This window comes from Phragmites australis, chromosome 3 (assembly GCF_958298935.1).
Source record: "Phragmites australis chromosome 3, lpPhrAust1.1, whole genome shotgun sequence".
NCBI lineage: Eukaryota > Viridiplantae > Streptophyta > Magnoliopsida > Poales > Poaceae > Phragmites > Phragmites australis.
The window spans coordinates 3,937,901-3,965,464 of NC_084923.1; the positions used below are offsets into that span (position 1 = coordinate 3,937,901).

Consider the following 27,564-nt stretch of genomic DNA (forward strand, 5'->3'; position numbering starts at 1 on the left):
TTTCTGTTCCAGTTCCACTGAATAAACCTTTTGATGCTTTCCATTGCAAGAAAGTCCACCGCGCAAAAGACCTATAAGCATAACCGTGAAGTGGACTTCCAATAACATGCATGAAACGGCTGACCACTGAATATATAGATGCACATCCTGCGGTCGGCAACGGATTGCCTGTCTATTCACAAAACAGCCCAAAAAACAGGCAAAAGCTAGCCAAGAATGGTAAGATGTTGTTCTATTCGCACAGCAGCGGAAAAGCAGATTATCTGTTGAACTTTCCTTGTGACATGATCCTCTCGTGTATGGACAGAACACACACAATACTTATGATGACGAGCATACAGATATGACAGAGTCGCAGAGAATTATGCGTGAGATCTACTACGTACAGTTGCACTAACTCGTCATCAATTCAGATCCGGTGCCGCCATAGAATTGCGAGAGAAGTGATGGATCTAAAAAGCGCATGTTAATATTCCTTGACCCTATGATTACGATTAGGAATAGTGGATTAATGGGTTTCCCGACCACCAAACCAAGGCATACTCACCTTGAAATTCGATGATAAGGTTACGATATTTTCTACAGAGTATTCGTAGCACTGGATAAGATCCTCACTGCGCTTTTACTGACACAGCCCGGGTTCGAGTTCTGGTACTCCTTAAGATAAATCTCATTGAGCACAATGTATGCATTATTGGGTCTCGATTTCTAAGGTATCTCCAACAGAGCCGGTTTTTGGAATCGTCATCTACTGTACGTCAGTTTTGCCGCTCGGTCAGGGCTGCATCGTCCTCCAACGGATACTGTATCGGCCGTGACACTGCAACACCGGGACGGAGGCAAATTTGCTGTCGAGCTGGACGATCTGCATCACTGTGGCGTGTGTATGACTGCGGGACTGAGGGGATGGGGAGAGTAATAGAAGTTAAGAAATAGGGTAGCTGTTAGAGATTAAAAAAATAAAAAAGTTATAATAGTGTTATAGGGTATTATAATAATGTTATAGGGGATAAATTTGTATCTATTGCTATTTTCATAAAGTGGCATATCAAACTTTCTCATGTTGTAAGCAAATCTTCTGCGTATCCTTCTCACTTACTGTACGAATGTTCACTTGTAGCATATTCGCCTACACATTTGTGTAGCCTATCCAAATGTACGTGTTCATAGTACGAAGACAGGTTCATGGAACTACGCCTTCACAAAGATATTGTGGTAACTCGTTAGGTACCCGTCTTCTCCTTTGGAAAGCGTATTCAATTTGGACACCCACGGTTTCGTCCAGTTACAGGAGTGGCGCGCGACGATCTCGCGAAAGGCAAGGAAGATTCTTGCACGAGGGGTAAATTCGTGAACGTCTGGTCGATTATTTAATTGAATCTTCTGTCATCGCTTACGCTGTTTGATTTTGCAAGTGCAGTTGAGGCCCCAAACTGGAACGAGTGAACGACATTCTGGTAGCGCGCAATGTGTTCGATGAAATGCCTCATACACCAGAGGTTTCTTTTTGTGAAATTTTAAAGGTTCATATGTGTTCCTGCTGTCTAAACTGCTGCCCTCTATTATTTCGGTAATAAAATCTCTCTAATTTGTTAGCTCACAGATTCAATCTGGTTTCTCGGCGTGGTGGTAGTGTGGTACAGAAGATATATTTGACAAGCAACTTTGCCCTGGTGCCTGGTGACGAATTCTTCAGCGAATGCGAGCGATAAACTGAAGCTGTAGGTACTCTATTTTCTGAAAAGTAGCAACAATGATGGTCGATTTTTTCATCAGTTTTGTCTGAAATTGGTTGCATTATGTTTGCTAAGTCGCCATTGATGTTCACATTGCCTTTAGGCTGAGGTTTCAGTTTGACCAGAGTTTTCGATGTTCCTGACTTCTTATTATCTTGCATGCCAACTTCTTCATGCTGAATGATTCATGTTTCCGAAGCATCTTCAAGAAAAAAAATAATTGGGAAATTTGCCTCAGTAGCACTCTTGGTGAAGAGGTTTGCTAACATACCATTCCAGCCAACTACCACAGCTCCTGCTCACCCTGTAGCCAACTGCCGCAGCTCGCCTTGCCACCCGACCGCCGCAGCTCCCCTTCCACCCGACGACGGCCACAGCTCCCCTTGAGTTCGACTGTCGCCACCATCATCACAGCTGTCGGGGACGGCGGCTCCCACCAACGTCACAGCTTCCCCATCATGGATGGAATATGGCTCTGGCTCCACCTCACAGGTAAGCACATCACTTCAATCTATGTGGCTCTTTCTCTAGCTACAATGTTTGTGCTCGAACGATTTGTGAGTCTTTAAAATCGAGGTGCTTAGGTTACATCTAACTTATCCCCCTTGTTGTTTTATAAATGGGACAACATTAATAGTCACAATATATGTTCAATCGTATCTCTCGATTTGCAATGGGAGAAAAGAGTATTGTGGGGGGAAAACATGGGATTGGATTGTTGTTTCTGGCTTTGTAACTTTGTGTAGTCTAGAGGTGGTGCTAAAGGAGCATTTTAGTTGGGGTCTAAATCAGAGCCCTGCATTTTTCAGTACAACTAGTTACGTGTACATGCTTCTCACGTAACGCGGGACGCGCAGCCGCACGCGGGAAGTAGACCCGCGCGGGAGCGGGCACGATAGCGCGCGGGAGCATGGGCGAGAGCACGCGCAGCAGGCAGGCCCACGCAAGAGCACGCGACAGCGCAAGGGAGCGTGGGCGCAGGACGTGGGCCCACGCGGGGGAGCGGAGAGGAACGCAGGCGCCGAAAATACCGAAAGCGAAACACATGCGAGCGGAACAGGAACCACTACGTGTTTTTTAAGTAGTGGAGATTAATGGATAGATGGTAAGGATATGCAATTGGCGGAAATGAAAAGGGATGGTAGACTGATAACAATCTTAGCCAAAATTGTAGCTGATGATTCATTCACTACATCTGCACACCGCTCACTTGATACTCCTACATCAGAGTTGGCTATGATATTTGTTCCTTAAGAAATTGATGGTGATGCAGATGAGATGGTTGGTGCACTTGTTACAACTGGTACAACAAAATGACCAAGAGGGTCCATCTGGTACAGTAGCAACTAACAAAGAAATTTCATGTCCAAAGTCATATCCAGAACTCCTCCTCCTATTGAAGATGGTTATCCTGAACTGCAACCTGGATAGTTTGCAGAAGAAGATGATGAACCTATAGGTATCAACATGGAGGATCAATACTGTCGGTGACATGGGAACCGGGGGTCTCCGAGTCCCGAGGCCAGGACAGCAGAATGCCACGTGGCGTCCTCCCTCGGGGACTATCTCCCCGAGGCCCGAGAAGACCCAGTTCCGGGAGGGGTGCTCGGGGCTATGAACAGTGGTCCCCGAGTACCTGAGTTCCACGAGGACCCGAGAAGACCCAGTTCCGGGAGGGGTGCTCGGGGCCATGAACAGTGGTCCCCGAGTACCCGAGTTCCCCGAGGACCCGAGAAGTTATAGTTCCGGGAGAGGGCGCTCGGGGCCATAAACAGTGGTCCCCGAGCACCCACAGTTCCCCGAGGACCTAAGAAGCCCCTTGCCGGTGGATCCCACAAGGGCTCAACGGTGAGGTGTCAATCGGTGGAAGGCACAATGCCGCATTTAAGATGGAGTGTGACCTGTCACTTCCAACCACTCCCCCTCCCCACGCCTGTTGTACTGAGTACGCCAGCCCCTGCCACCATCTGGCAGGGGCGTGAGGTCATTTAATGCGATGGGTACCATCGCACATCACCCTGCGGGGCCCATGAAGGAAACGACTGGGAGATGTCGTCGCTGGGCTCAAAGCATATCGCCTGCCCCCTGCTGTGTCAGGCCAGCTCTGACCGAGGGGGCACACGGGGTTGTTCGGCGGCTGCCCGATGGGAAAAGTTGGTGTAATGGGCGACAAGACCGGCCGAGGGTGGATTTTCCACCCGTGTAACATCAAGCTGCAGCCCCATGATGGTTGCTTTTCATTTATGGCTCATGGGAACTCGTGCCCTCCTTTCTGGGCACGCCAAACCTCTCCGGCGGTATAAAAGGTTGAGGTGCACCCCAGAGAGAAAAGGGGGAACGGTTGAAGAAGCATACGGCGTACAAGACTTAAAAGATCATCAAAGCTCAAGTACAAGTCTGAGAAGCCAAGTAGGGGTTCACCAAGACCGAAGCTTTAGACTTAGACAGAAATCCTTGTAACACAAGAGATCCGCAGAGAGGCATTCCCAGAGCAATAATAGCACACACACAGGAGTAGTGTATTACGCTCCGTGCGGCCCGAACCAGTCTAAAATCCCCCAAGCATTTACTCCTATTAGCAGTCGATCATCCATCCCGCCTACATCTCATATACTCGCATTTATTTCACGTACGAGGTAGATTCAGAATCATCCCTCCGGCTGAATCTCAAAGGGGGTCCCCTAGGATCCCCGCTTGAGGAGTTCATCCTCCGACAAATACAGTCATATGTTTGAGATGAAGCGTGTTACAAGGCCTAAAGGACGAGCAACACAACCGGACGAGCCAATTAGAGTAGTCCCTGGAGATACAATTAATGAGGTTGATGAGCAAGGTGATATCGGTATCCCAGATATTTCATATTTCTACCATGACAAAGAGAATCCAGCCATATAGAAGAAGTCTACATTTAGTGACAAGACCACCTTTGTTCTAGCATTGAGGCAAAATTCTATCAAAGAGGCATATGACTTTCACATAGAACATAGTGATAGTGATAGGTTTAGATTAAAATGTACTAACATCGAGTGTGATTGGAGGATTCATGTCTCTAGGCTAAAACCTGAAAAGACCTCCATGGTATGTGTTGTGTGTGCCATATATTGTTGTTTATTCTTGAATATTTTCTGCTGCTTCATTCTAATACCTTCTTAAATGTGCAGGTGAACAAGCTACCAAATGATCACACTTGAAGAAGTTACCAAATGATCACCCTTTGTTGTGGATCAATGACAATCGCGGAAGTATCTGGGATGAGCAAGGACAATAAACCTTGGAGAGTTGTGGTTGACTTGATGGGAGGAACATGCACTTATGGACAGTGGCAACTGACTGAGAAGCCATGTACACATGCACTTGCACTCATTTTCTTTGATCCAAAATTGGGGTTGAAAATATGGTGGATGGGTATTATTCAATTGAATCATTCAAAGCTTCCTACTCATGTGTACTCACACCTATTGGAGACAAGTGCGATTGGCCTCAAGTGGATCCTGGGTTTGTCATGCTACCACCACTGCTAGGCAGATCAGCATGTTGGCTTAGGAAGACAATAATTAAGAAGCATGATGAGCCTGAAGTTAGACAGAGGGTGTGTACTAGGTGCAAGGAGTATGATCACATTGCTATGGCATGCAAGAACAAAATGACTAAGCTTGGGACCATGCCTCATCAACCACCAGAGAACTATAACAGTTATAGTTACTAGCATCATGATTATGTCCTCAATTGTTTACACTCATGACTCATTGCATGTAAAATATGGTATGCAGGAAAAGATCAACGAAAGGCAACAAGAATAAAAAGGCTAAGGCTAGACCATCCACACCCAACAAGAAGACAAACAAAAGAGCTAAAACAACACCTTATACACCAAGCAAAAGACACAAGATTGCTGCTGCTACTTCTAGTAGTCCATATCCAGTTACAAGGAGCCAAACATGATCTAGCATCCCAAAGAAAGTCTAAACTCGCTGGAGCTGAGCCCGCCAGGGCTCGAACCCCATGCGTCGCACCTATCAAAAAGCCTCTGTGAAGGCCCTGGGATGGGGGCCCGGTTTAAAAAAAAAAAGAAAGCCTAAACTCATGATGTGGTTCTCCATAGTCGCATATTTTGATTAAGAATTGATGCCATCACCTTTATGTAAAACTATGTTATTTATGAACATGTAAGTGGTTGAATGCCCAACTATCTAATTTCTGGATGTTGCTTATGGACAACATATGCCAACTTGTGTGATTGTGGAATTGCATATGGCTTTATGCTCAACTGTTTGCTATGTAATGGTGTTTAAGACTCATTTGTACTCGGTCTGATATGCATTCATGTTGTTCTGTTGTTGCCATATCCTGTGTCACAACTATGCACCATCAAATTATCTATGAATATGTTGTTTTGCTTTTGGTACATGCCGTGGTTGTCGCGCTGGATCCGGGAAGGGCGGCAAGAGGCGAGCAAAGGCCAACATCAGTGGCGAGCACACAAGGAGGTTGAAGAAGGGGCAAGGACCTGTCTGAGATGGCTTACGTGAGTTCAAAACGATTCGGGCTCGTGTCTTAACGGAGTGGTAGACGGAGAAAACACGTGGAACTAAGGAGTGCTAAACTAGTAAAGCCACTTGCCTGAGGTCATCTCCAACAGCTACCTCAAATTTTTATCCTCAAAAATACTATTACAGCATCCTCTATCACTATTACAGTATTCCTTATTTTTTCATCTCCAACAGCTATCCTATTTCTTACATTGTACTACTCTTTTTCCTCCTTCCGGACCCACTGTCAGCCTCTATCTACAGTACTGATACAGTATTGATGCAGTACTGCTACAGTACCCCAACGGTGTTTTCATCCCTCCGGACCCAGCCTCTGTATACAGCACTGCTACAGTAGTCCAGCAAATTCATAGCTCCATACTCTCTCCGCAACACTGTAGCACTGGATAGGGTATCTGTTGGAGATGCTACAGTACTGTTACAGTAGCCCGCAAAGTACTGTAGAACTAAAATCTGCAAATTTGGGGATTTCGTTGGAGTTGGCTTGACTCCTTCGCTCTTCCATTTTTATGAGTTGAATTGACAATATCATTATCCAACTATGTACAACCTCGAAACAGAACAACTAATATTTCACTAAGATGAATAAGCAACCCCTTTCTGTTATTGAATTCCTGCACATCATGCAATGTGTTCAATGTGAACATCCATGTGCTGATAGGATCTTTGGGTAACTGTAGTGTCCTCAACCTATGCATCAACATTGTAGAGTTCATGACTATATCAACTTGAGGATTACAGAATTTTGTTAATCGGGTTATGTCACACTTAGTGGAGACAAGAATGATAGACCAGGCAAAGCATCTGATGAATCTGTAATTGTCCCTTGCATTAGAACTTCAGTGGGCATCGTATACTTCTTCCTCATCTGGTGATATGAGAGTCAAATACGATGTAAATCATTAGAATATGCAATAATGAGCCTGGCTTTCTGCCTCTGTGTGTCCTTCCTCCCTGCTTCCTATTCCACTAAGATGTTTCATTAGTTCAAATGGTGAAATTAATGAGCAATTAGTAGGTCCTAAGTAGCTAGGTGATAGACTACTTATAAAGTAAGCTCTAGAGGTTTTCTGGATCTTATTTTGAAGCAAAAGGGTTGACCAGGGTTGTCTGTCAAGCAGCAGAATGTCCGTATTCAGGAGTTCCTACTTGCCAACATTGTTATAGAGGTGTGCTCCCGCCACCATCATGGTACTCAATAATAACATTTTATTCTGCCATGGATATGGCAGCATTACCCATGTTTATAAGTTCGGTCCTTCGACCCTTATTTCACAAAGCAAGGAAATGATTGGCTGGATTTACGCAAACCAAGGACCACTTTGAACGATTCACCTTAGACCATCTCCAGCAGAGAAAGCAAATTTACAGATTCGGGTGCTACAGTGTTGTAGCACCACTGTTCACAGAGACAATATTCATGAAGTAGCTGCTGGAGATGATCTTAGAATCCAGGGAAGTAACACAGGAAACAATGTTCATGCAGTTGCTGGCAATGGTGCATACATAATTAGCCTATCAAAATGCAATGCATCTCTGAGCCTAGGGCTGCCAATAGAGCAAACATTTTTTAAAAACGAAAAAAAAATCCAAACAAAAAATTAGAGAAAAACTTTTCTTCTGTGCCTGAAAAGATTGGTGGCAATCATTCCAACAGTGGTGAGTGCACCTCATAGAAATAGCTCAGTACAATGTAAGCAGTCCTTTGACATTTCACTACTCCTTATATATAAGGGAGAGGGACCCTCACCCTGAGCTCACTGAGGTGTGCAAATAGGCTCTGATTTCACCTTTCTCCCTCTCCATGCTTCACACACTGGCACTGTAGTCCATGCAAGAGGAGAGGTAAAAAGATGATGTCCCTAGCAGCTTAGGACGGCGTGGCAGGCGAGTGAAGTGAGAGTCATATCCATAGGAACTAGGGAGAAGCTAGTGTTGGTTGCATTGCATAAGCTAGGGACTGTGTGCGCCTAGCTAGCTTGCTCATTGGTTCTTGCATGCACCGGCTGGCCGCCATGCAGGAGCAAGCTGCTGCTGACACTAGCCCTAGGCGGGAGAGCTCCAGCTGTGTCGACGTGCATGGCCCCATCATCGTCGGTGCGGGGCCGTCCGGCCTCGCCGTCGCGGCCACGCTCCGCCTGCACGAGGTCCCCTTCACCGTCCTCGAGCGCTCCGACGGCATCGCCGACCTGTGGACGAACCGCACGTACGACCGCCTCCGCCTGCACCTGCCCAAGGTCTTCTGCGAGCTCCCCCACGTCGGCTTCCCGCTCGACTTCCCCACGTACCCGACCAAGCACGACTTCCTCCGCTACCTCGGCTCGTACGCCGCGCGCTTCAACGTGTCACCGCTGTTCGGCCGCACCGTGACAGGCGCGCGGTTCGACGCGGCCACGTCCCACTGGCGGGTGACAGCCGTCTCGGCCGCCGACGGCGAGGCGACGGAGTACGTGTCGCCGTGGCTGGTGGTGGCCAGCGGGGAGAACGCCGAGGTGGTCGTGCCCAAAATGAAAGGGAGGGAGCGCTTCGCGGGGGAGGTGCTGCACTCCAGCGAGTACAGGAGTGGAGAGAGGTTCAAGGCCACGAAGGTGCTGGTCGTGGGGTGTGGCAACTCCGGGATGGAGATGTGCTTGGATTTGTGTGAGAATGGTGCAATGCCGTTCATGTCGGTCAGGAGCGGGGTAAGCTCTTTCGGTGCTTCCTGCGCATGGTTTCATTGGCTTCCTTGATGTAGCTCAACTATTTATGCTTGCTCTTTAGATTCATGTAGTTGTTACTTGATCATATTTTCACTCTTTACTGTGCCAACTTAAAAGTTTTCTCTAAAGATGATTTTAGTAACATACTCTGTTGCATTGTTAGCCGTTCCATCAGCACGTTCTATGAATTAACTATTCAAACTTTCTAGGTATCGTATTGGCTGTACTTGTCAATGGATTTTTTTAATTTATGCTTGCCAGTAGTAAGACTCTACTTTATCAAGCCTTTTTCTTTTGTGATATATCTTTTTTATTAAAAGGAAGTGTTCCCTTTGTGTATCTGCATACAGAACAACTTCCTCTCTTTTTTTTTAATTTCCTCTTAATTTATCTTCACTCCCTAAACTTTCTAGAGCTTTGAACTAAAGCTCTGCTTATTTTCTTGTAAATGAAACCTGTATGGTTTATGCTAGTACTTGCTGTCACAATTAATATTCTTCAGAATCTTCTTCGCCAGTTAACATCTATCTCGGCATTAATGAAACAGGTGCATGTTCTACCAAGAGAGATGTTTGGGACCTCAACATTTGGTATAGCCATGAAACTACTAAAATGGCTGCCCATCAAGCTGGTCGATCGGTTCCTTCTCTTTGTTGCAAAGATGATCCTGGGAGACACTGAGAAATACGGGCTAAGGAGGCCCAAATTGGGCCCGCTGGAGATCAAGAACATCACCGGCAAGAGCCCTGTTCTCGACGTGGGAGCATGGTCTTTGATCAAATCTGGAAACATCAAGGTGAGGGCTGTCAAAAGACTTGTTTTCTCTTGCACGTCATGCCAACGCTAGCTTTCACTTCTGAGGTTTCTACAACATTCCCTCCTGTTGGTGAGTGAAGTGATTTTTTTACAGTTTTATCTACTAACTCTTTGCCTGGCTTCCTGGCTTTTACTCCCTCTGCCTGGTGCAGGCGTTTGTACTTTAGGTAGATACGTAGCTGTCATCCTCTTCACGATGCTGATGTGTTACATGAAAACAAAATAACTGCTGAACAAAAATAGCACCTTCATGGACCGTTGTCCTCTGTGTTGCGAGATCTAATTACTTCCGCGATCTGTGCAGAATCCAGGAGTTGTATTTTCATCATAAAAAAATTACTTTTACGATGATCTCACTTAGTAGTGATAGCCTTACAATTAGCTCTGTCAAGTAGCAAGCCAACAATTCTTGTACAGTCTGTGCATTCCATTTGACTTCAAACCATTTTGTCCATATGTATCTGCATGTGCACTTCTGATGCCTTGAGCTGTAACAAATGCAGATTGTGCCAGAGGTGGAGTCATTCTCCGGCAACGGGGCAAGATTCGTGGACGGCAAGGAGATGGCATTCGATGCCGTCATCTTCGCCACCGGCTACAGAAGCAACGTCCCTTCCTGGCTCAAGGTTGCTGCTTAACCAAACACCACCGCGACACCTAGATCCTGTGCTAACACATACGCATCTCTAGCGAGTTATTCATATTTGTTTCACGACAGGACGGTGAGTTGTTCACCGAGGACGGCAAGCCAAAGGCTCAGCACCCAAGCAACTGGAGAGGTCCCAATGGCCTCTACTGCGTCGGATTCTCCGGCCGGGGCCTGCTCGGCGCTGGCGCGGACGCGCTGAGGGCCGCCGCGGACATCGCCGGGAGGTGGCAGGAGCTGGCAGCGGCAGCTGGAGCCAAGATCTCCTCAGTGTAATCTACAGGCCGGGTGGTGGTGCATGCATGGTGGTGGTGCATGCATGGTGGTGTTGCACCGTTCCCTGTGAGCTATGTATGTAGCAAGAGGGAGACTGGTGACTGATCGACCGTGTAAGCGAGCAGCAGGTGCCTGATTGGTGCTGTTCGCTGCTGCTGTAACCACAGCAGCTGGTGGTGGTGCTGCACACGTGTACAGGGGAGAGGGAGAGGGAGAGGCCGGCTTGTGTCTGTGTGTATGTGCTTGAGGGGGGGGGGGTGACAAAATTTTGCATAGAACATCGCTTGTCTCATGCACCCATGCATGCAAAAACGGATGAAATAGTGCAGGCGTTTTTTTTCCCCTAGGGTGCAGGCCGTGATGTCTGCATTACGTCCCCAATTCCAAGACCCTTTGATTTGCCCCCCTCTATTTCTCTTCTCCCTGGTTCCAGTGTGATGTCATTTCCAGATGCGCATGTGAACACACGCAAGAGCAAGCAATGTTCAAATGCAAGTTGCATGCACTTTCTAGCTGGCACAAGTAGTTCTCAGAAAAATGAAAAACAGCACCGGTCCATTAACTGTTTAAGATGTCAGTCGGTTTGAATAATATATATGCACTTTCAGTCTGTACTTATATAGTATGTGATATTCTATTCCTCAATCAACTGTTTTTTTAAAGATTACACTCGACCATTGGATGGACATCCAAGGGTGAAGCATCTATACCTTTAAATTGTGTTTGGGTAGTTAATAACAATAATCAATTATGGACTAACGTGTTTGATTAAAATATATGAAGATTATCCCTGATTTGAATATTGAGCAGGAAGATGTACATGAGGAAAGTACATGAAGATTGCACTCAAGGCAAACCCTCATATTTCGTGTCTCAGGGCATTTAATGCTCTGACAACTAGCCATTGCTAAATGTTGGATGAGAGGTCGGTCTAACCAATACTAAAAGTCGGTCTAACCGCTGTAGTAGAGTCTTTTAGGGATTTCGAAGGCAACGATTATATTTTAGAGTGTGGTCTATAAATAGACCCCCACCAGTTTTAATGAAGCTCTCTTGCCGCCTGACCTGAACACTTGTCCTCTTGCCATCCCGCTCTCCCTCTCTTAGCTTAGTGATTGCATATTTGAGAGTGTGAGAGCTTCTAGCGCATAGTTTTGCATTGTTTAAGCTTTGTGGCACTAGGGGTTCTTCAAGCAAGCGTCATCAACTTGTTATTGTTAGAGGTTGCCACTTCCTAGACAACTTGGAGGAGTTGAAACCATCGAGCCTTTCAAGGAGATTATGAAGGAGCCCCGGTTCAAGCTTGTGAGAGGTTTGGAGCACACCTCACATGAGCGGTAAAGTGCTACTCTAGTGGAATCAGTGTATTAAATACACTACTACAAAAATAGGCTTCACTGTTGGTTTCAAAACCATCTTCAATGTCAGTTTTGAAGCTAGCAGTGGGTAACGGGCAGTGATAGTCGGAAGACTATCACTGTCGATTCCCAAGTCGGCACTATTGCCCCTTCTAGGAAACAAAAAAAAATTAACCGGCTCGATTCTAAGCCGAATATTGACTACAGCTCCCACCATCGCTCTCGTCGTCACTCGATGCAGTGCACCCACCGCCGCTGCCACCGGGCACTGCCGCCACCGGAGAGGAAGCCGGCACTGTTCGCGTGCCCGTGCTCCAGCCCTTGTCGCTGGGCCCCAAAGCCGCCCAGAGCGCGTGGTTGGCAATGAGTTGCACAAGAAAATATGGTGGTACAAAGGTCGTCATCATAGCACACACGCCACAGCACACACACCTCCGGGAGGATCCACAGGCCACTAGAGAGCAGCCCCACCAGCAACTCGCCTCGTGAATGGCTGCTACCAACCACTAGATCCCACATCCAGGAGGGACGAGCCGAGCGCCAAGCGGACGCTGACCAGCTCTGAATCCAGCCACCCCTGTCATGCTCCAGCCCCCCCCCCCAGCCGCCGCACGTGCCATAACCGGATTCGAAGAGGAAGCCAACGCTGAAGTCTCGCGACGTCGTGCTCGGGGGAGGGGCGGGAGTCGGGGAGGGCTAGGCGAGGAGCGGTGGTGAGGGAGTGAGAGCAGCAGAGGGGCGGTAGCGGGGGGGGGGGGAGCAAGAGATTGAGGAGTTGATGAGATAAGGGAGCTGGAAAAAGGCAAAGAGATAAGACTAAGAGTGGCTGAGAGAGATAAGACTAGCAAAGAGATAAGACTGGCAAGCCGGACGTGAGCCCTCAGCCAAAATTGGGATCTATTAAAATTTTGAGTCTGGTCCAAGTTTCATTATCTGCTCGTATTAACAACCGACAGTGATAGTATCACTATCTGTTTTTAATACCAATTAGCAGTGATAATAGCTTATCAATACCAATTGGTATTAAAAACCGACAGTGATGTTGATTTGCTTATGAACTAGCAGTGACAATTATATCACTGCCGATTTTTTGTTGATCCGACAGTAATGAGGTGCCAAATAAAGCCATTTCTATAGTAGCGGTAGTTCATTATACTAATCTGGCTCAAGATCAAGGTGTTCTTGGTGAGCCTTTTTCTTGATGAGAATTGCATACTTAATAGATGAGTGGTTAGAAACTTAAACTAGTCTCAACTTGGATTAGGGGTGACTGGCAAGTCATCGTACCATGAGATAAATTTGTTCTCTCTTTGTGCTATTTACTTCATTGCAATTTATATTCCTAGAAAATTGAATTGTTGCATGTCATCTTAGGATTGCAAGACCATTGTATTGATTCGACCTAGGTGTAGCACATTTTATCTTGCTATTTGATCAATTGTTTTATTTTCGCAATTATTTTTTGTCTGGGTAGCCATTAGATTTAAAATCACATATTCACTCCTTTAGTCAGTATTCTAGATCCTACAAATGGCTCACTGGTCATCTTTAACCTCCATCGTTTCTTTCCCCCCACATCTATTCTCATGCGCTGCAGTCCCGAGCATGCCTCAAAGTCCGGGGAACACCAAAACCTCCACCTCGAACCCTAAATCCCGAACGAAACTTCACCGGCGGCCGTCAAATATATCATGCATTTGCAGTTTTCAATCGACTGCAGTATGCTACCTAGTCTCAATTCAAGTTAGGCCAGGTGAATATTCACTACTGCAGAAACCTTCATCAGTGTCGGTTCAAAATCGCTATTAGTGGCGGGTTTTGAACCGACACTGATAGTCACTAACTATCAGTGTCGGATATGGAACCTGTACTGAAAATCACTATCAATGCTGGTTGGTGACTCCAACCGGCACTAATAGTCTCGGTCTCAATTCAACATTTTTTTGCACCCGACCGTGCCCAACATTTGCAAGTCACACGATATTTACTCGCATGTGACAACCATGACTCGAGCTCAAGATCTCATAGCATGTGCGCGTGCTTGAGCCCTCTAACCATCTCAGCTACCATCCGTTCGTGAGTATAGTAGCACAATAAATCCTTTTGATATTTTCTGACCGAACGTTTGAATGGCTCTTTATATATCTAAATGACCTCAAATGAAAAGGTTTTCAACTACAAAGTTGTACATCTCGTCGAGAGCTATATTTTTTATATAAAGTTTTTCCCCATGCGACTTTGTGTGAAAAAGTTATGAATTTTTTAATATGAGTTGTCATTAACCACTGTTGCAACTTTATTATAATTATTTGGGCATTTAAATGACCTCAAATTAAAAAGTTTTAACTACAAAGTTATAGATCTCATCGAGAGCTACAATTTTCATATAAAGTTTTTCCCATTCGACTTCGTGTGAAAAAGTTATAATTTTTTTTATGATGAGCTTTGACAGTAGTAAGCGTTTCGTAACAAGTATCAGTGCCGGTTCTTTGCTAGAACCATCACTGACACTTATTATTAGTATCGGTTCGTGATTAGAACTGTATTGATGTATCAGTGTCGGTTCGTGTTTAGAACTAGCACTGATACAGTCATGATCAGTACCGATTCCAGCCAAGAACCGACACTGATAGTGACTATCAGTGCCGATTCTTTACTCCTCAGTCGTTGTTTGCGCGCGGGAGTTTAAGAATCGGTATTGATACGTCTTCAGTGCTGATTATTGTTGAACTGACACTGATAAAGCGTTACATATATGATATTCTATAGTAGTAATTAAAGACAGATTGTGTGGCCACATGTGTGATGACAGAGTTTTGAGCTGGGATTACTACACTCTGATCTGCTCATGGTGGTATACAGCCAGAGCCAGCCCTGAGGGGGGTCGAGTGGGGCGGCCGCTCCGGGCCCTCAAAACTGAAGGGCCACTACTTGTGTACCTGTGTATAGTATGCATGTTTAATAGTACGATAACATATAGAACTAGGTCTAAAGTAGCAGATCAGCCTAGCAGTCCGCATGGTAGGACGCAAGTGGCATGGTTCCTCCGGTCCATAAAAAAATCAAGTAATCTGTATGCCTAACTTATTTGGTTGTTTGACTATTTCGTGTTTTCTTCCGTCCACATAGTCCAATTTCCTGCGTTTCGTGGGACCATGATTCTAAGGTGTCCCGCATGCCCGCAACTTTGATCGAGAACATACGTCAGTCATTACCATATGAGTTTTCGTTGCTGATTTTTCTCTTCTATAGTTTCTACTCCACCTCAAATGGATCCGACCCTTACTGAGATCGCACATTTGAAATATGGGAAGGTCTCTGCTCACTCCGGCAATCAATGAGTCTAGCGTTTGTACTATGGTGCTGGCACCTGCGAACAGATAGATCCAAAGCTACTATTGCTGCAAGCTACCTGCTGTATGTACCGATGAGTAACTAGAGCTACACGTAGCAAGTTGTACATAGGCATATGAGTATCTCTACCTAGCTAGCATGCATTAACGTAAGCATACGTACGTGTACTCCGATCCCTCACAATTTTGTTCCTGCGAGCATTTACGATAATTTTGTTCCAGCTTACCGTAACAGACGCATTTCAAGTTGTTCAAACTTATCGTAAATGCTCGTGGACTCTAAACATGACCAAATGGGCCATTCGGGTCGGCCCAGCACGGGCCCAGCTCGGCACGGCCCGAACGGCCCATCTACTGTAGCGGGCTGTGTCGTACCGGCCCGCGTGCCTCTCCCTCAGCCCACGGCACGGCCCGTCGGTGACCGTGCCGTGCCGGGCCGGCCCGGTCGGCCCGACGGGCCGAAATAGATAAAAAAATATATAGAAAATAAATATATATATAATATATAGAAAAAATATATAGAAAATAGATAAAAATATAAAAAATAGCTACAAAATTAAAAATATATTAAAAAATAGAAAATAATCGGGTATTTGCGTGCCGGGCCGGATCGTGCCGGACCGTGCCGTCCTGGGTTGGGCCGTGCCCGTGCCGGCCCGACTCAACCGGGCCGTGCCGTGCCGGCCCGTCGTGCCACGCGCTCGGCCCAAGCACGGCTCGTAGCCTCGTGCCATGCCGGCCCGGCCCGTCTTGACTCGGACCGTGCCGTGCCTGGGCCGTGCCTACAATACCGTGCCTCGGGCCGGCCCAGTAAGCACGACCCATTTGGACATCTTTAGTAGACTCTACCCAGAATATTATCCTTGTAATTAGTATATAAATATTTTAATATTTATGTTCAATGAGTCTCATTTTTAATTTTACCATGGGTCACTGAAATCTCGGGACCGGTACTGTATACAGGTATACACACGCACTGTAGACTACTCAGCTCGACCGGTTCTGCAGTCTGTACCGTATGAGTAACTGCTAACGAACAGGCAAAACAGACACCCTACCTACTGTATCTTGATATGTCACTTTGCAGACATGTACGTCGATCGATCAGTCCGTTTTTCCTGGATTTTCTCAACTCTTCTCTTCTTCGCTAGCTTTCCTACAAACCATTTTCATTTGGACATACTCCTAATGACCTGAAACCTGATACTGTACATTTTCTTTTTGTTCCATCTAAGAGGTCGACGTATGACACTTTTTACTAGGTCGTCAAACACACACACACGGAGAGAGATAGACTTCGCTAGCTAGCAAACAACGCTCCAATTTCGATCAGTCTGTCTGTGCGTTGATCAATCTCGTCGAGTGGAACCTTGTCATCTTTCGCACTCCGGAGCTGATATTATTGGCTGCCACACCTGACGTCTGACGAGCCCCCTTTGTCATCCCCGTCTTCTCTCTCTTTCTCTTCCTTTGTGCCAAAGCCTCGATCATCATGTGGAACACCGAAAAAACCTAGGGCTCCTACTAGCTACTACGGTACTACCCTATGGATGGTTCCAGGCTTTGTGCATGCAAAACAAGCATCTAGGGACGACTAGATCAAGAATTGGAAGTGTGCAAGCTTTAGCTTTGCATGCTCTATGAAGTAGGCACATGTAGTCGTCACCAGTGGCGGACCCAGGGCCCGGCGACCCTGGGCACCCGCCCGGGCTCCACCCCGACTCGCCTCTTTACTTCTATACAAGCTATAAGTAAATTCGTGATTTGGATCGGTCAAATTTTGGGCAAAACACAACTTGTACGGGCACGGTCTGTATTTAGCCCAGGCTCACTGAAATCTCTGGGTCCGCCACTGGTCGTCACTGACAGTGACACGTGCGGTTCATCAGGAGCTATGTGTCATGAGTCATGACGGGTGAACACGAACGCAAAAACATCGTGACATCGTGTATATCTAGAACAGGAAGGCCTGTTCGTCAGCGAGGGTTCAGAGATGCATCATGAAACGAATGGTTGGCGAGTGTAGCAGTAATACCTATACTATACGTTCACAGTCGTCGCTTCACAGGAGACGGTACGCCGGTCCCTATGGGCTACAATATGCATGCATTATCGTTGTGTGGTAACACTGACAGCTCGACGTACCATACACATGGGATAGCACTGCATGACAGGCTACGTTACCTCTATAAGCATCTACTCCTGAATCTGCCGCTGGTCTCCAAGGAGAGGCGGTCCATCACGATGTGTATGTGTGCCAGCTTCAGTTCCATCAGGCTGCTGCAAATGCATGCATTGCATGTGATAGATTAAATATTAGTTAGTAGCTAAGGCTGTGAAATGGTCGATAAGCACTTCCAACGATAACTATATCTTATCTACACTCTCACTCTTCTCCTTTTACATTGGCCATGCATATTGCATTGCTGCGGTTAACACAGCATGTATATATGGCAACCGCTATCACAGATAGTTCAAACTTCGAAATCAGTAGCAGCATCCTATATATACTACAATCTACAAGGAACGAGTGAAGTAGGAGTAGTATATACTAGTGTATATATGAATTTGTGTGCAGTATCTGCACTGCATCAGGGTAGCAGAGACAAAAAGAGGTCGGTCCAACGATTGCGGAGCTAGCAGACGGGTCCAGTGAAGCTGAAGCAGGAAGCACAGGACGCTACTATTCACAGCTACTACTGGCCTCTCCTGTGCTACATTCTGTAGCTGCGAGAAGAGCAGGGCCCATCTTTCTTGTGCATACTCGCGACCTAGGTTTGTAAACTTAAGACATATGTTGTTTTATAGATTTTTGTGTATAATTGTCAGGGTGTTCTTCATTCTACTTCGGACACACCCCTCCCATGTCCCATATACGACTGCATGAATTACTGTAGCCACCAGGCAAGCAGAGAGAAAGGGAAGGGGTGTGAAGGTTCACGTGAACGATAGGAGATCGATCGGTGCACACCATTGACGATATCTTAACAGCTGGCCGGGTGCAAGAGGGTGACGAGTGATGACCTCAGAATGGAATGAAAGCAGGTCCATATCGATTTTTCTTGGAATACATGAACAATCCCTTTTGCATGGCGCGACTCTGTAACCGTGCAGCTGGCAGCTTATGGAGATGGAGTCGTGGCTCCTCATATGTATCGGTCATATACTTGCATGTATGGTAGACTATGAAAGAGAAAGGGGAGAGCGAGTTCCTGGCCGGGCTTCTGGCCATTGAGGCGTCTGCGACGGCCCTGCGCAGCTGCGCCATCTGCGTAGTCCCCAGTAGAGATAATCGATCCGTCATGATCTTTATATGCATGGCGCCAACTAAAATTAAATTCGATCGATACAGTTGATCGATCAGCCGACCCAGACCATTTGCATGCATGCGTTATGCATGCATAGCTAGATGGCCCCAAATTTGGCCAAGCTGCATCGCTACATATGTCCAAGCCATGAAGCTAACCATCCGTCCTATGGATCCGGCGGCCTCGCACCGCACGCCACACCCTCTCTCTCTCTCTCTCTCTGATGCGTGGGGTATATGCTGTTAATCGAGTGGTCCAGATTGATACCGCGATCAATCGACGTTCATCCACTTGCACGCTCGATAGGATACGACCAGGCCATGAGACTGACCAGCTGACCACCAGAGAGATCACAAGCGTCGTCCGCGCACAAGCCAAGCGCCTAGCCGTGCCCGTGTCCACCTCCTGCTCTCGTTACGTACGTCCCATGCACTCGCGGCAGGCACGTACACCCCACCAGCGATGCGCGTGCTGCTGCTAGTTGGTACGTGTACGTACGTTCATATGGACCGCATGGAATTGCGTGCGTCCGTCCGTGCATGTGAACAAGTGTATGCATGCAACGTTGCTCCCCATGAGCCAGGCCGGCCGGGCCTCCAACGCATCATGGCCTCATCATGCATGGCTCACATGCGTTCAGTGTACGTACTGGCTCCTGCACGGATACTTCTGTATATATCATCGTGTAGACTTACTGGATATTGCCAGGTAGTACTGCGATGAAATGAAACACAGCAAGCACATAGATGTACGTACACGAGAAGAGATCTAGCTGGACACGAGAAGAGAGAAGCGTGAAAATACATATATTTAGTACTCCTATGTTGTCAATATATCTGCAGGCGGACGAACACATGCATGCAGCAGCCACGTGACGATTTCCAGTAGTACTCGCTTGTACCATGCATCAGCCTTAGTACTGTTTACGTCGTGTGTTTACCATCAGCGCCTGTTCTGTTCAAGTACAGTAGCAATGATTCATGCATGTAGTGGTCCAAGGAGGCACAGCACTTTCCCCGGACCGTAACAATCGAGCCAAGAGTTTGTAATTTTGTATACGTACAATAATAATCGCCTGATCGGTTCTACTAGTAACCGTACTACGTACGTTATTGTCATGTCCCAGTGGCGCGCAGTGACACTCCCCAATTTTCGCGTTGGTGCTGCTGATCGAGTCAGTTGGAGGAACAGCGGCGCACTACAGTGTGCACGTCTACGCAGGTGTACTGTTTTTAAAAAATAATATTAGTTTCCAAGAAAATTGTAAAAATAATATTAGTTTCAGAAAAATTATGAAAATAACATATTATCGCTAGACCAGTCGGTGACCGGTGACATATCGACTGGTGACATGTCCAAGTCGCCAAATTGTACGACAACACGAGAATCATGTTGCCATGCCTGTGTGGCGAGAGGCATTGTCGTCAATCCATATGGCGATATGACCACAGTCTTTAGCGACAGGTTGGCAGCTTCTTGTCGTCATATGATTGGCGATAAGGCATTTACTATTTTTATTTGAGGTTGAATGATTTTGTTTTGAATTTTTTTATTAATGGATCATTAAAAAATAAGATGTAATTGTATTTAATTTTCAGATTGTTAATAAAAATATTATTAAGTTAGCACTAAGAAAAAAATGTGCATGTACTTAAATTTTCACAAGCGTGAGCCTTTTGAAACCTAGATTTTTCGGTCTTAGCCTTTTTTAGACATTTTTCAGAGATTTCTTTACTATATTTTGTACAATTTTTATATGACATATTTCGGCGTTTTTGAAGTATTTAAAAGTCGGTCACCATTCATTATTTATTTGTAAAATTACACGTCCGTTTCAAAAAATTACAAAATAGGCTACCTTGCCCGAATTAATTTAATTTGTGGCAGAATAGGTGTATGTACATAGTAACTTTTTTGTTGTTGAATCGTCCGGTGTTATTAAGATGTTTATGCGATATTTTGGATACCCGAATTTGATAGAAACAAAAAGTTGAACACGGTGATTTTAATGGGAACAGCGATACACGGGTGTTGGCATATACGATATACGGTCATATAACCTAAATAAGTGTCGCGTCTAAACCTAACATGCCTTAGGGAATGTAAACAATAGTATTACAATTTCTGGTCTACTGAGTGCAACATGTGTATTTTCCCTTCCTCACCACTTCAGGTCCTGCATCACATGCATGACGTGCCCTCTCGCGTTTTCTCTCCATCTCTGCCTCATGGGCCTCACAGCGGATTGGTGCTTATGCATGGACTAAGTCCACGTAAATCGGCTTTGGAAATGAGTTGATTCTATAGTAAGGTATGATCATATCAACTGAAAAATCTACTTCTGAAAAGTCTACATCTGAAAAGATACTTCTAAAAGCCTACTCCTGAAAAGGCTATGTTTGAAAATGTTAATTTTGAAAAGACTAGTAATGAGAAGACTATCGATGTAAAGGATAGTAGGGTCCCCTCGCGGGCGGATCCACTTCGGTAAGATATCGACAGGTATTGCGTGTCAAGTTTTGTCCTGAACCATAGCCGTTCCACGCGACCAGCCTACAACCATGCAACCAGGCTCTCCGACTAGGCTTCGCGACCAATCCCCAGGTCACAGGAGCAAACCCCGCAACCAGTCTCGTCTGGTCACAGGGCAGGTATGTGTCCAAGCAATCTAATCACAATAAATGCATTTTCACTCGAGTATTTCCCTTCCCCAGGTTCTCTTTCGGGTCGTCCAAAGCTTGGCCGGTGCAGAGCTGCCGTGTCCCATTCCTAGCATTAAAAGCTACGGAACGGCCTGACGGGCGCGGCAGGAGGCCTTTTTGCAAGGGCACAAGCGGCGCATGAGACGGGACAAGGCAGTCTAGGCGACCAGGATGGCGCAGGCGGTAGAGCGATGGGACAGGCTCTGTAGCGCCATAGAGAAAATGGACCCGACTGCTCTTAGTAATGATGGGCCAAGGTGGAAAGCTCTAGCTTGGCCTGAATCTATATCTCGACTCAAATGTAAATCGTCTCCCTCTTATATATAAAGGGAGGAGTACCAGGCTTGAGAGGGAGGAGAAGGCTGATCAAAAACATCATCTGTACTTTATATAAACAACAAGAAGAAGAATACACAGGATGTAGGGCTATTACCCTAAGGGGGGCCTGAACCTGGATAAACCCTAGTGTTCTTGCGTACACACACATACACAGCCGGATCCAACCTACGCATCCCGAACAAGGATCACGCACCCATCGTCTGATACACCCCGGAATCACTGTCAGGGATTTACCCTCGACATTTGGCGAGCCAGGTAGGGGGGCGCATTTCTGAGTTCGGGATTCAAGTTGTTGTAAGGTGTTCTTCGTTGGGTACGACCCACACGGAGACGATATGTCCCAAACTCAGGACATCGGATTAGGATCCGAAGGCTCTGGGAGGCTGCTGAGGCATCCATGCTCCTGACGCCAAGGAGAGCTCATGGACCACAAGCCTTGGGGGAAGGGGTTTCTTCAGTGGCAGCTCCACCCGGAGGATCACTCACCACGCAAGGACTGTCGCCCCCAGCCCCGTGACATGAACCAAAACCATCGGGCAGGTATGATTCGATCCGATAAAAGAATATCGGGGAACTAATCGCATGTGTCATTTCTCCGAGCAGGCTCAACCCTAGGACAAATAGAAGGGTCTACACCTCGAACTTCGGGCATGAGTAACGACCACTCCCCACAGGAAGGGGGAATTCTTGTTCTACCTTGTAGGATTTTAAAGGGTCACGGTCGCGGTACTGGTCGCTAAGCGAGGCATGCTTCCTCCCAACCAGGAAGGAGCAGGCACATGACCATACGTCGTCAGGTACATGGTTCAATTCTATTTTTTCTAGTTGTTAAAATGCGAAGCGGAGTATGAGGGCCTCTTAACCGGAACACGAGCATCGCTCACGCGGGGAGAAACACCTTCTAGCGATGAGGGACTCGCTACTAGGTGAAACCCCATCACCAAGGGGTCTTTAGTGCTTGGACCGGACGATGGCGACATACATCTTTGAAGTGAGAAAGCTAGAGCAATGCTCCATCGGCTGGGAAGTTACACACATCCGTCGCAAGAATTTCTTCCCTAGCCGATGGGCTGGACCGTCTAGCCTCTTCTTGCGAACCTGTCCCGGTCGGGGTCTTTGAGAAAAAGACTCAAACGGGTAAAAGAAATGTTGCAAGTATGTACATTTTTAGTTGCTTTGACCTCGAACATATGGGCACGTAAAGCTAGAGAAGATTATCTTAGTGTGGTTGCTCATTTTGTTAATAATGATCGGGAACTAGAAAAAGAGAATAATAGGAACTCCTCTACCAACAAGTTGCAACATATAAGCAATAATGTGTTGTGATGGCTGTGCGTCCATGTAAGTTTGTTGTGGACAAGCCGATAAGATGGAACTCTACTTTTTTGATGCTACAAAACATAGCACCCTATAAGAACATATTTGGTATGCTTATTCGTGTTTATTCATACACACTATCATTAGCATAGGGGTCACACTTTACTCACGGAAGTGCATTGGTATGTTGTCGGAAGGATATTAGAGTTTTCTTGATTTTTTTTTATGATTCAACTGTGAGTTTATTAGGAGTTTATTATCCAACATCTTATTTAGTTGTGCTTAATATTGTTGGAATTGCTACTCATTTAAACAACCATGAAAATGATAATCTTCTAAGAGATTGTGTAGTTTCTCTGAAATCTAAATTCTTAAAGCATCGGAAAGATATTCCTTTGTTGTGCGCCTTTGATTTTATTTTAGATCCTAAAGCTAAAATTGCAACTTTCTGTAGAGTTCTCTCAATTTTAGGTGATGCTCTTGCCCATGATTATTCTAATTATTATACTAATATTCGTTCTAAGTTATTTAAAATTTATAGTAAATATGAAATAAAGTATGGCGGAGTTCGCCTGCAATGACCTCCTCTAGCACCCACAACAAGTAAGAAAGACAACAGTGTAGGGAAAATATTTGGTGGAGGTTCCTCATCAAGAAGTTCAGACTCTTCATCATGATTGTCTATGAGCACCAGAGTTTCAACATCCAGAGAGGAGCTAACTAACTTTATCGACAGCGATGTTATCATACATGCATAAGAAAACTTCAACATACTGCAATTATAGCATAAACACAAGACGAATTATCTAGCACTTTCACTGTTAGAACGATATTTATTAAAGGTTCTCATATCTACAGTTTCTTTTGAAGCTGCCTTCATTCTTACTTAAAGATGGCAATGGGCAGAGAATGCCGCGTGCCCATGGGCAAGAAACCCAATGGGCGCGGATGCGGGTGTCAATGTCTGCCCACGGGCATGGGTGAGGGTTTCATCCTAAACCCACCCCAATGGGCAAAAGTTAACGGGCAAGAAAAAATGAAACCCGTGCCCGCAAACCCGCCAAACTCACTCCAATTAACTGACATGTTAGCCCTCAAGTGAAGTTGGTATTTATACCAATTGCCACCTAGGGTTTCCATCCTCATACCTCCCTATCAGTCGTCACTCGCCACCGCCCCACCCATCAGCCGCCACCCGCTAGGATCGCCAGTCCGCTACCAGGCCCCCACCTAGCATCCTAGCCACCCTGTTGCGGCTCTGCTAGGCCCACCTCCACGCCGTCAGCCGACCTCCACACCGCCCTGTCACCAGCTTCTCTCCAGCCTCCACACCACCCTGCCGTTGGTCGACCTTCACACCACCCTATCGCCGGCCAGTCCTCCACCACCGCCCGAGCGCCTCCCTCCCGACGAGTCGGCGACCCCACCCTCCCTTGTCCTGGTGCCCCCTCCCAGTCCCATATCCAGATCTAGCTTCCCGCCACCAAAGGGGGCTCGCAGCGGTGTGGCATGCCTAGAATCAGATCTCACCGACCCCGCTCCATCCTTACAAAGGAAAACATGTTCTTCTTCTTGTAATCTTGTTGCTTTAGGTAGCCCAGAATTGAATGGACAATTGTCTATGGAGTGCTACTAGCTAGTTCAATTTATGACTGCAGTGGTAATTTGTTCCATTTGTGAAGGCAGCTGCAATGTCAACCCCTAGTACCTCCCAACTGCAAGCCTCCTATGCGACTGTTGTCTCCGGTCCTCTTGTGGCTGCAGTTGGTACTGAGGAAGATATGGATGTTGTGCACATATCATAGGGGGAGGACGAAGAAGCTGCTATTGTTGCTGGCTCAAAGAGGAAGCTCACTTTAGCAGTGTGGAACGGCTTTGAAATGGTGCGTGTTGATGGTGTTTGGAAGGCTAAGTGCAACCACTGCAAGAAGAAGCTTTGAGACACCTTAAGAAATAGTACAACCCATTTGAAAACTTGTATGTACAATAAAAAGAAACCAAGGGTGAAAATCCAAGCTAATTTGAGGTTTGGAAGCACTGAAAAGGGGGCAATGGTTGTAGAGAACTATGTGTTTGATCAAGATGTAGCTAGAAGAGCTCTTTTTTCCATGATTATACTGAATGAATACCCGCTGTCCATTGTTGATCACCATGGCTTTCCTAAATTTGTTAGTGCATTGCAACCTTTGTTTAAAATGGGAACTAGAAACACTATTAGAAGAGACATCTTGAGCTTCTATGAGGGAGAGAAAAAGGAAAGGTAGGATATTCCTGCAAAGGACCAATTGTCGTGTTGCTATTATAACTGATCTTTGGACAACTGATAATAAAAAAAGAGGCTATATTGCAGTCACCGGATATTTTATTGATGACTCGTGGATGCTTAAAAGCTACATATTGAGGTGATTATCTAATTTGCTTGTTGTCCAATTGAATTATTGCACTCTTTAGTGCATATTTTCTTTATTTGCTTGCTATCCATATTGTATATTTATATCAATTGTGAACTGCCTATCTGAATTATTGCATTCTTCTGTGTAGGTTTCTGTATGTGCCATGCCCCCATACTGGAGAGGATATATGTAATGCATTTCACAAATGTCTCCAGAGTTGGGATCTTGATCGGAGGGTATCAACTGTGATCCTTGACAATTGCAGTACCAATGATAGCATGGTTGGCTTAATGGAGACAAGGCTTGGGGCAACTAACATGCTATTGAAAGGAAATTGGCTGCATATGCAGTGCTGCGCACACATTCTCAACCTCATTGTCAAAGATGGCATGGAAGTCATTGGAACAACGGTTGCAAACATCTGAGATAGTGTTGCTTATTGGGTTGCTACACCAAAGAGGTATGAAAAGTTTGAGAAAACCACTCTAGATGAAAATGTTGAATTGGACAAGAAGTACCTAGATTGCAAAACTAGGTGGAGCTCTACCTACATCATGCTTAGTATTGCTATACCGTATATGAAGGTTTTTAAATGTTTGGGTGAGCTTGATAGGAACTATGTTTGTCCACCAGAAAATGATTGGATATTTGCTACTACCGTTTGTGAGAAATTAGAAATATTCTATGAGCTCACTGGGCTGTTTTTTGGGACAAAATATGTGACAGCTAACCTTTTCTTCCCTAAAGTATGTGAGATTAAACTTAAAATCAACTCTTGGTGTCATGATGAAGATGAAACTATTAGGAAGATGACTTATGCTATGATAGCAAAGTATGATAAATATTGGGCTGACATCCATGGTCTTATGGCAGTTGCTGTTATTCTTGATTCACGTCTTAAGATGACAATGTTACATGCTTGCTACATTGCCCTTTTTGGTGAAGAAAAATATGTTACAGATTCCCATCAATTGCTAACTTGTTTGATGAAATATTACAATGTGAATGAGCAAGAGTTTGTGTGTACATCATCAGTGGTGCTTCTTCTTTAGTTAGTGCAGTCGCTGTGTTGTCAATTTTTAAAACCCTTGCTGCGAATAACAGGACTACTAGCTTTGTTAGAAATAAGAATGAGCTAGATCGTTATTTGAATGACATAACTCTTCCTCATGATGAGAATGATTATTTTGATGTCCTTGGTTGGTGGAAGTTGGAGGGAACTCGTTATCCCACTTTGAGGCTAATTGCTTGTGACATTTTGGCTATCCCAATCACAATAGTAGCTTGGGAGGATTTTAAGTGAGCATCGCAGCCGTCTTACTCCTAGAATATTGGAAGCTTTGATGTGTAGCCAAAGTTGGCTTCGTCACGCTCTCAAAGGTAAACAAATGTGCATTTGCAATGTATTCTATTTCTAATATATGAACTGTAGGCTACAACTACTAATGTATATGAAACTTGATTGTAGATGAAGGTGGTGAAAGGTTCAATAGCTTTTGGTCATGCCTTGAAGACAATGAAAAAGAAATGAAGTAAGAATCTTGCATCACTTCTGCGGATTCCGATTAATGATCTATTTTGTTGTTGTTTGTTTCCATTGGTGGACTTGTTGTCTATGGCTATGTCTTGTTGAACCATTTCTATTGTATTTGTCAACTAAACTATGTGTGTAATTGTGTATGTAATTATGCATATTAGCATGTGAGATGCTTGTTATTTGTGTGACAATGAGTATTTAGATGCTTATTTCATTCAGATTTGAGATGTTCTGGATGTTGAGGTTGAATTTAGATGCTTGATATCGATGGTTCTGTTCTGGTGATCTGGTTCTAGAATCTGGATGGTGATCTGGTTCTAGCGGGTGCACAGGTTTTCCCACGGGCACATTTCGCCAGCGCGTGACATTTCTTGCCTGTGGCAGGTGACGGGCACAGGCACGTAAAGCCTCTCTCCAGGAGCATTTTGCACGTTGCCATCTTTAGTCTTACTGAAAGGGTAATCAAAGATAGAAGAACAAGTTTGTCAAGTGAGATGGTGCAAATGCTCACCACAGTAAAAGACTAGGAACAAG

The 27,564-nt window shown here is 45.6% G+C and overlaps 1 protein-coding gene and 1 long non-coding RNA gene across 3 annotated transcripts; both read left to right on the top strand.

The window, feature by feature from the left end:
* The first annotated feature begins 1,272 nt into the window (after positions 1–1,272).
* Positions 1,273–2,172, top strand: LOC133910903 (uncharacterized). 2 transcript variants are annotated; one of them, XR_009908561.1, is made up of 3 exons: positions 1,273–1,342; positions 1,421–1,523; positions 1,597–2,172. It is a non-coding gene; the product is annotated as an uncharacterized LOC133910903 (long non-coding RNA). The 2 variants fall into 2 exon arrangements; XR_009908562.1 differs by having other exon boundaries at positions 1,421–1,499.
* A 6,111-nt stretch (positions 2,173–8,283) lies between these two features.
* On the top strand, positions 8,284–10,723 carry LOC133910436 (indole-3-pyruvate monooxygenase YUCCA8-like). The gene is made up of 4 exons (XM_062352836.1): positions 8,284–8,967; positions 9,533–9,781; positions 10,305–10,427; positions 10,520–10,723. Exons 1-4 carry the CDS (start codon positions 8,284–8,286, stop codon positions 10,721–10,723), a joined length of 1,260 nt encoding a protein of 419 aa, XP_062208820.1.
* Positions 10,724–27,564: the final 16,841 nt, after the last annotated feature.

What these genes read in the sequence shown, in the direction of transcription:
- LOC133910436 (XM_062352836.1), top strand. Translation starts at nt 8,284, where the DNA reads ATGCACCGGCTGGCCGCCATGCAGGAGCAAGCTGCTGCTGACACTAGC. An exon ending in TCAAATCTGGAAACATCAAG is followed by an intron (nt 9,782 to 10,304) that starts GTGAGGGCTGTC and finishes TAACAAATGCAG; the next exon opens with ATTGTGCCAGAGGTGGAGTC. An exon ending in ACGTCCCTTCCTGGCTCAAG is followed by an intron (nt 10,428 to 10,519) that starts GTTGCTGCTTAA and finishes GTTTCACGACAG; the next exon opens with GACGGTGAGTTGTTCACCGA.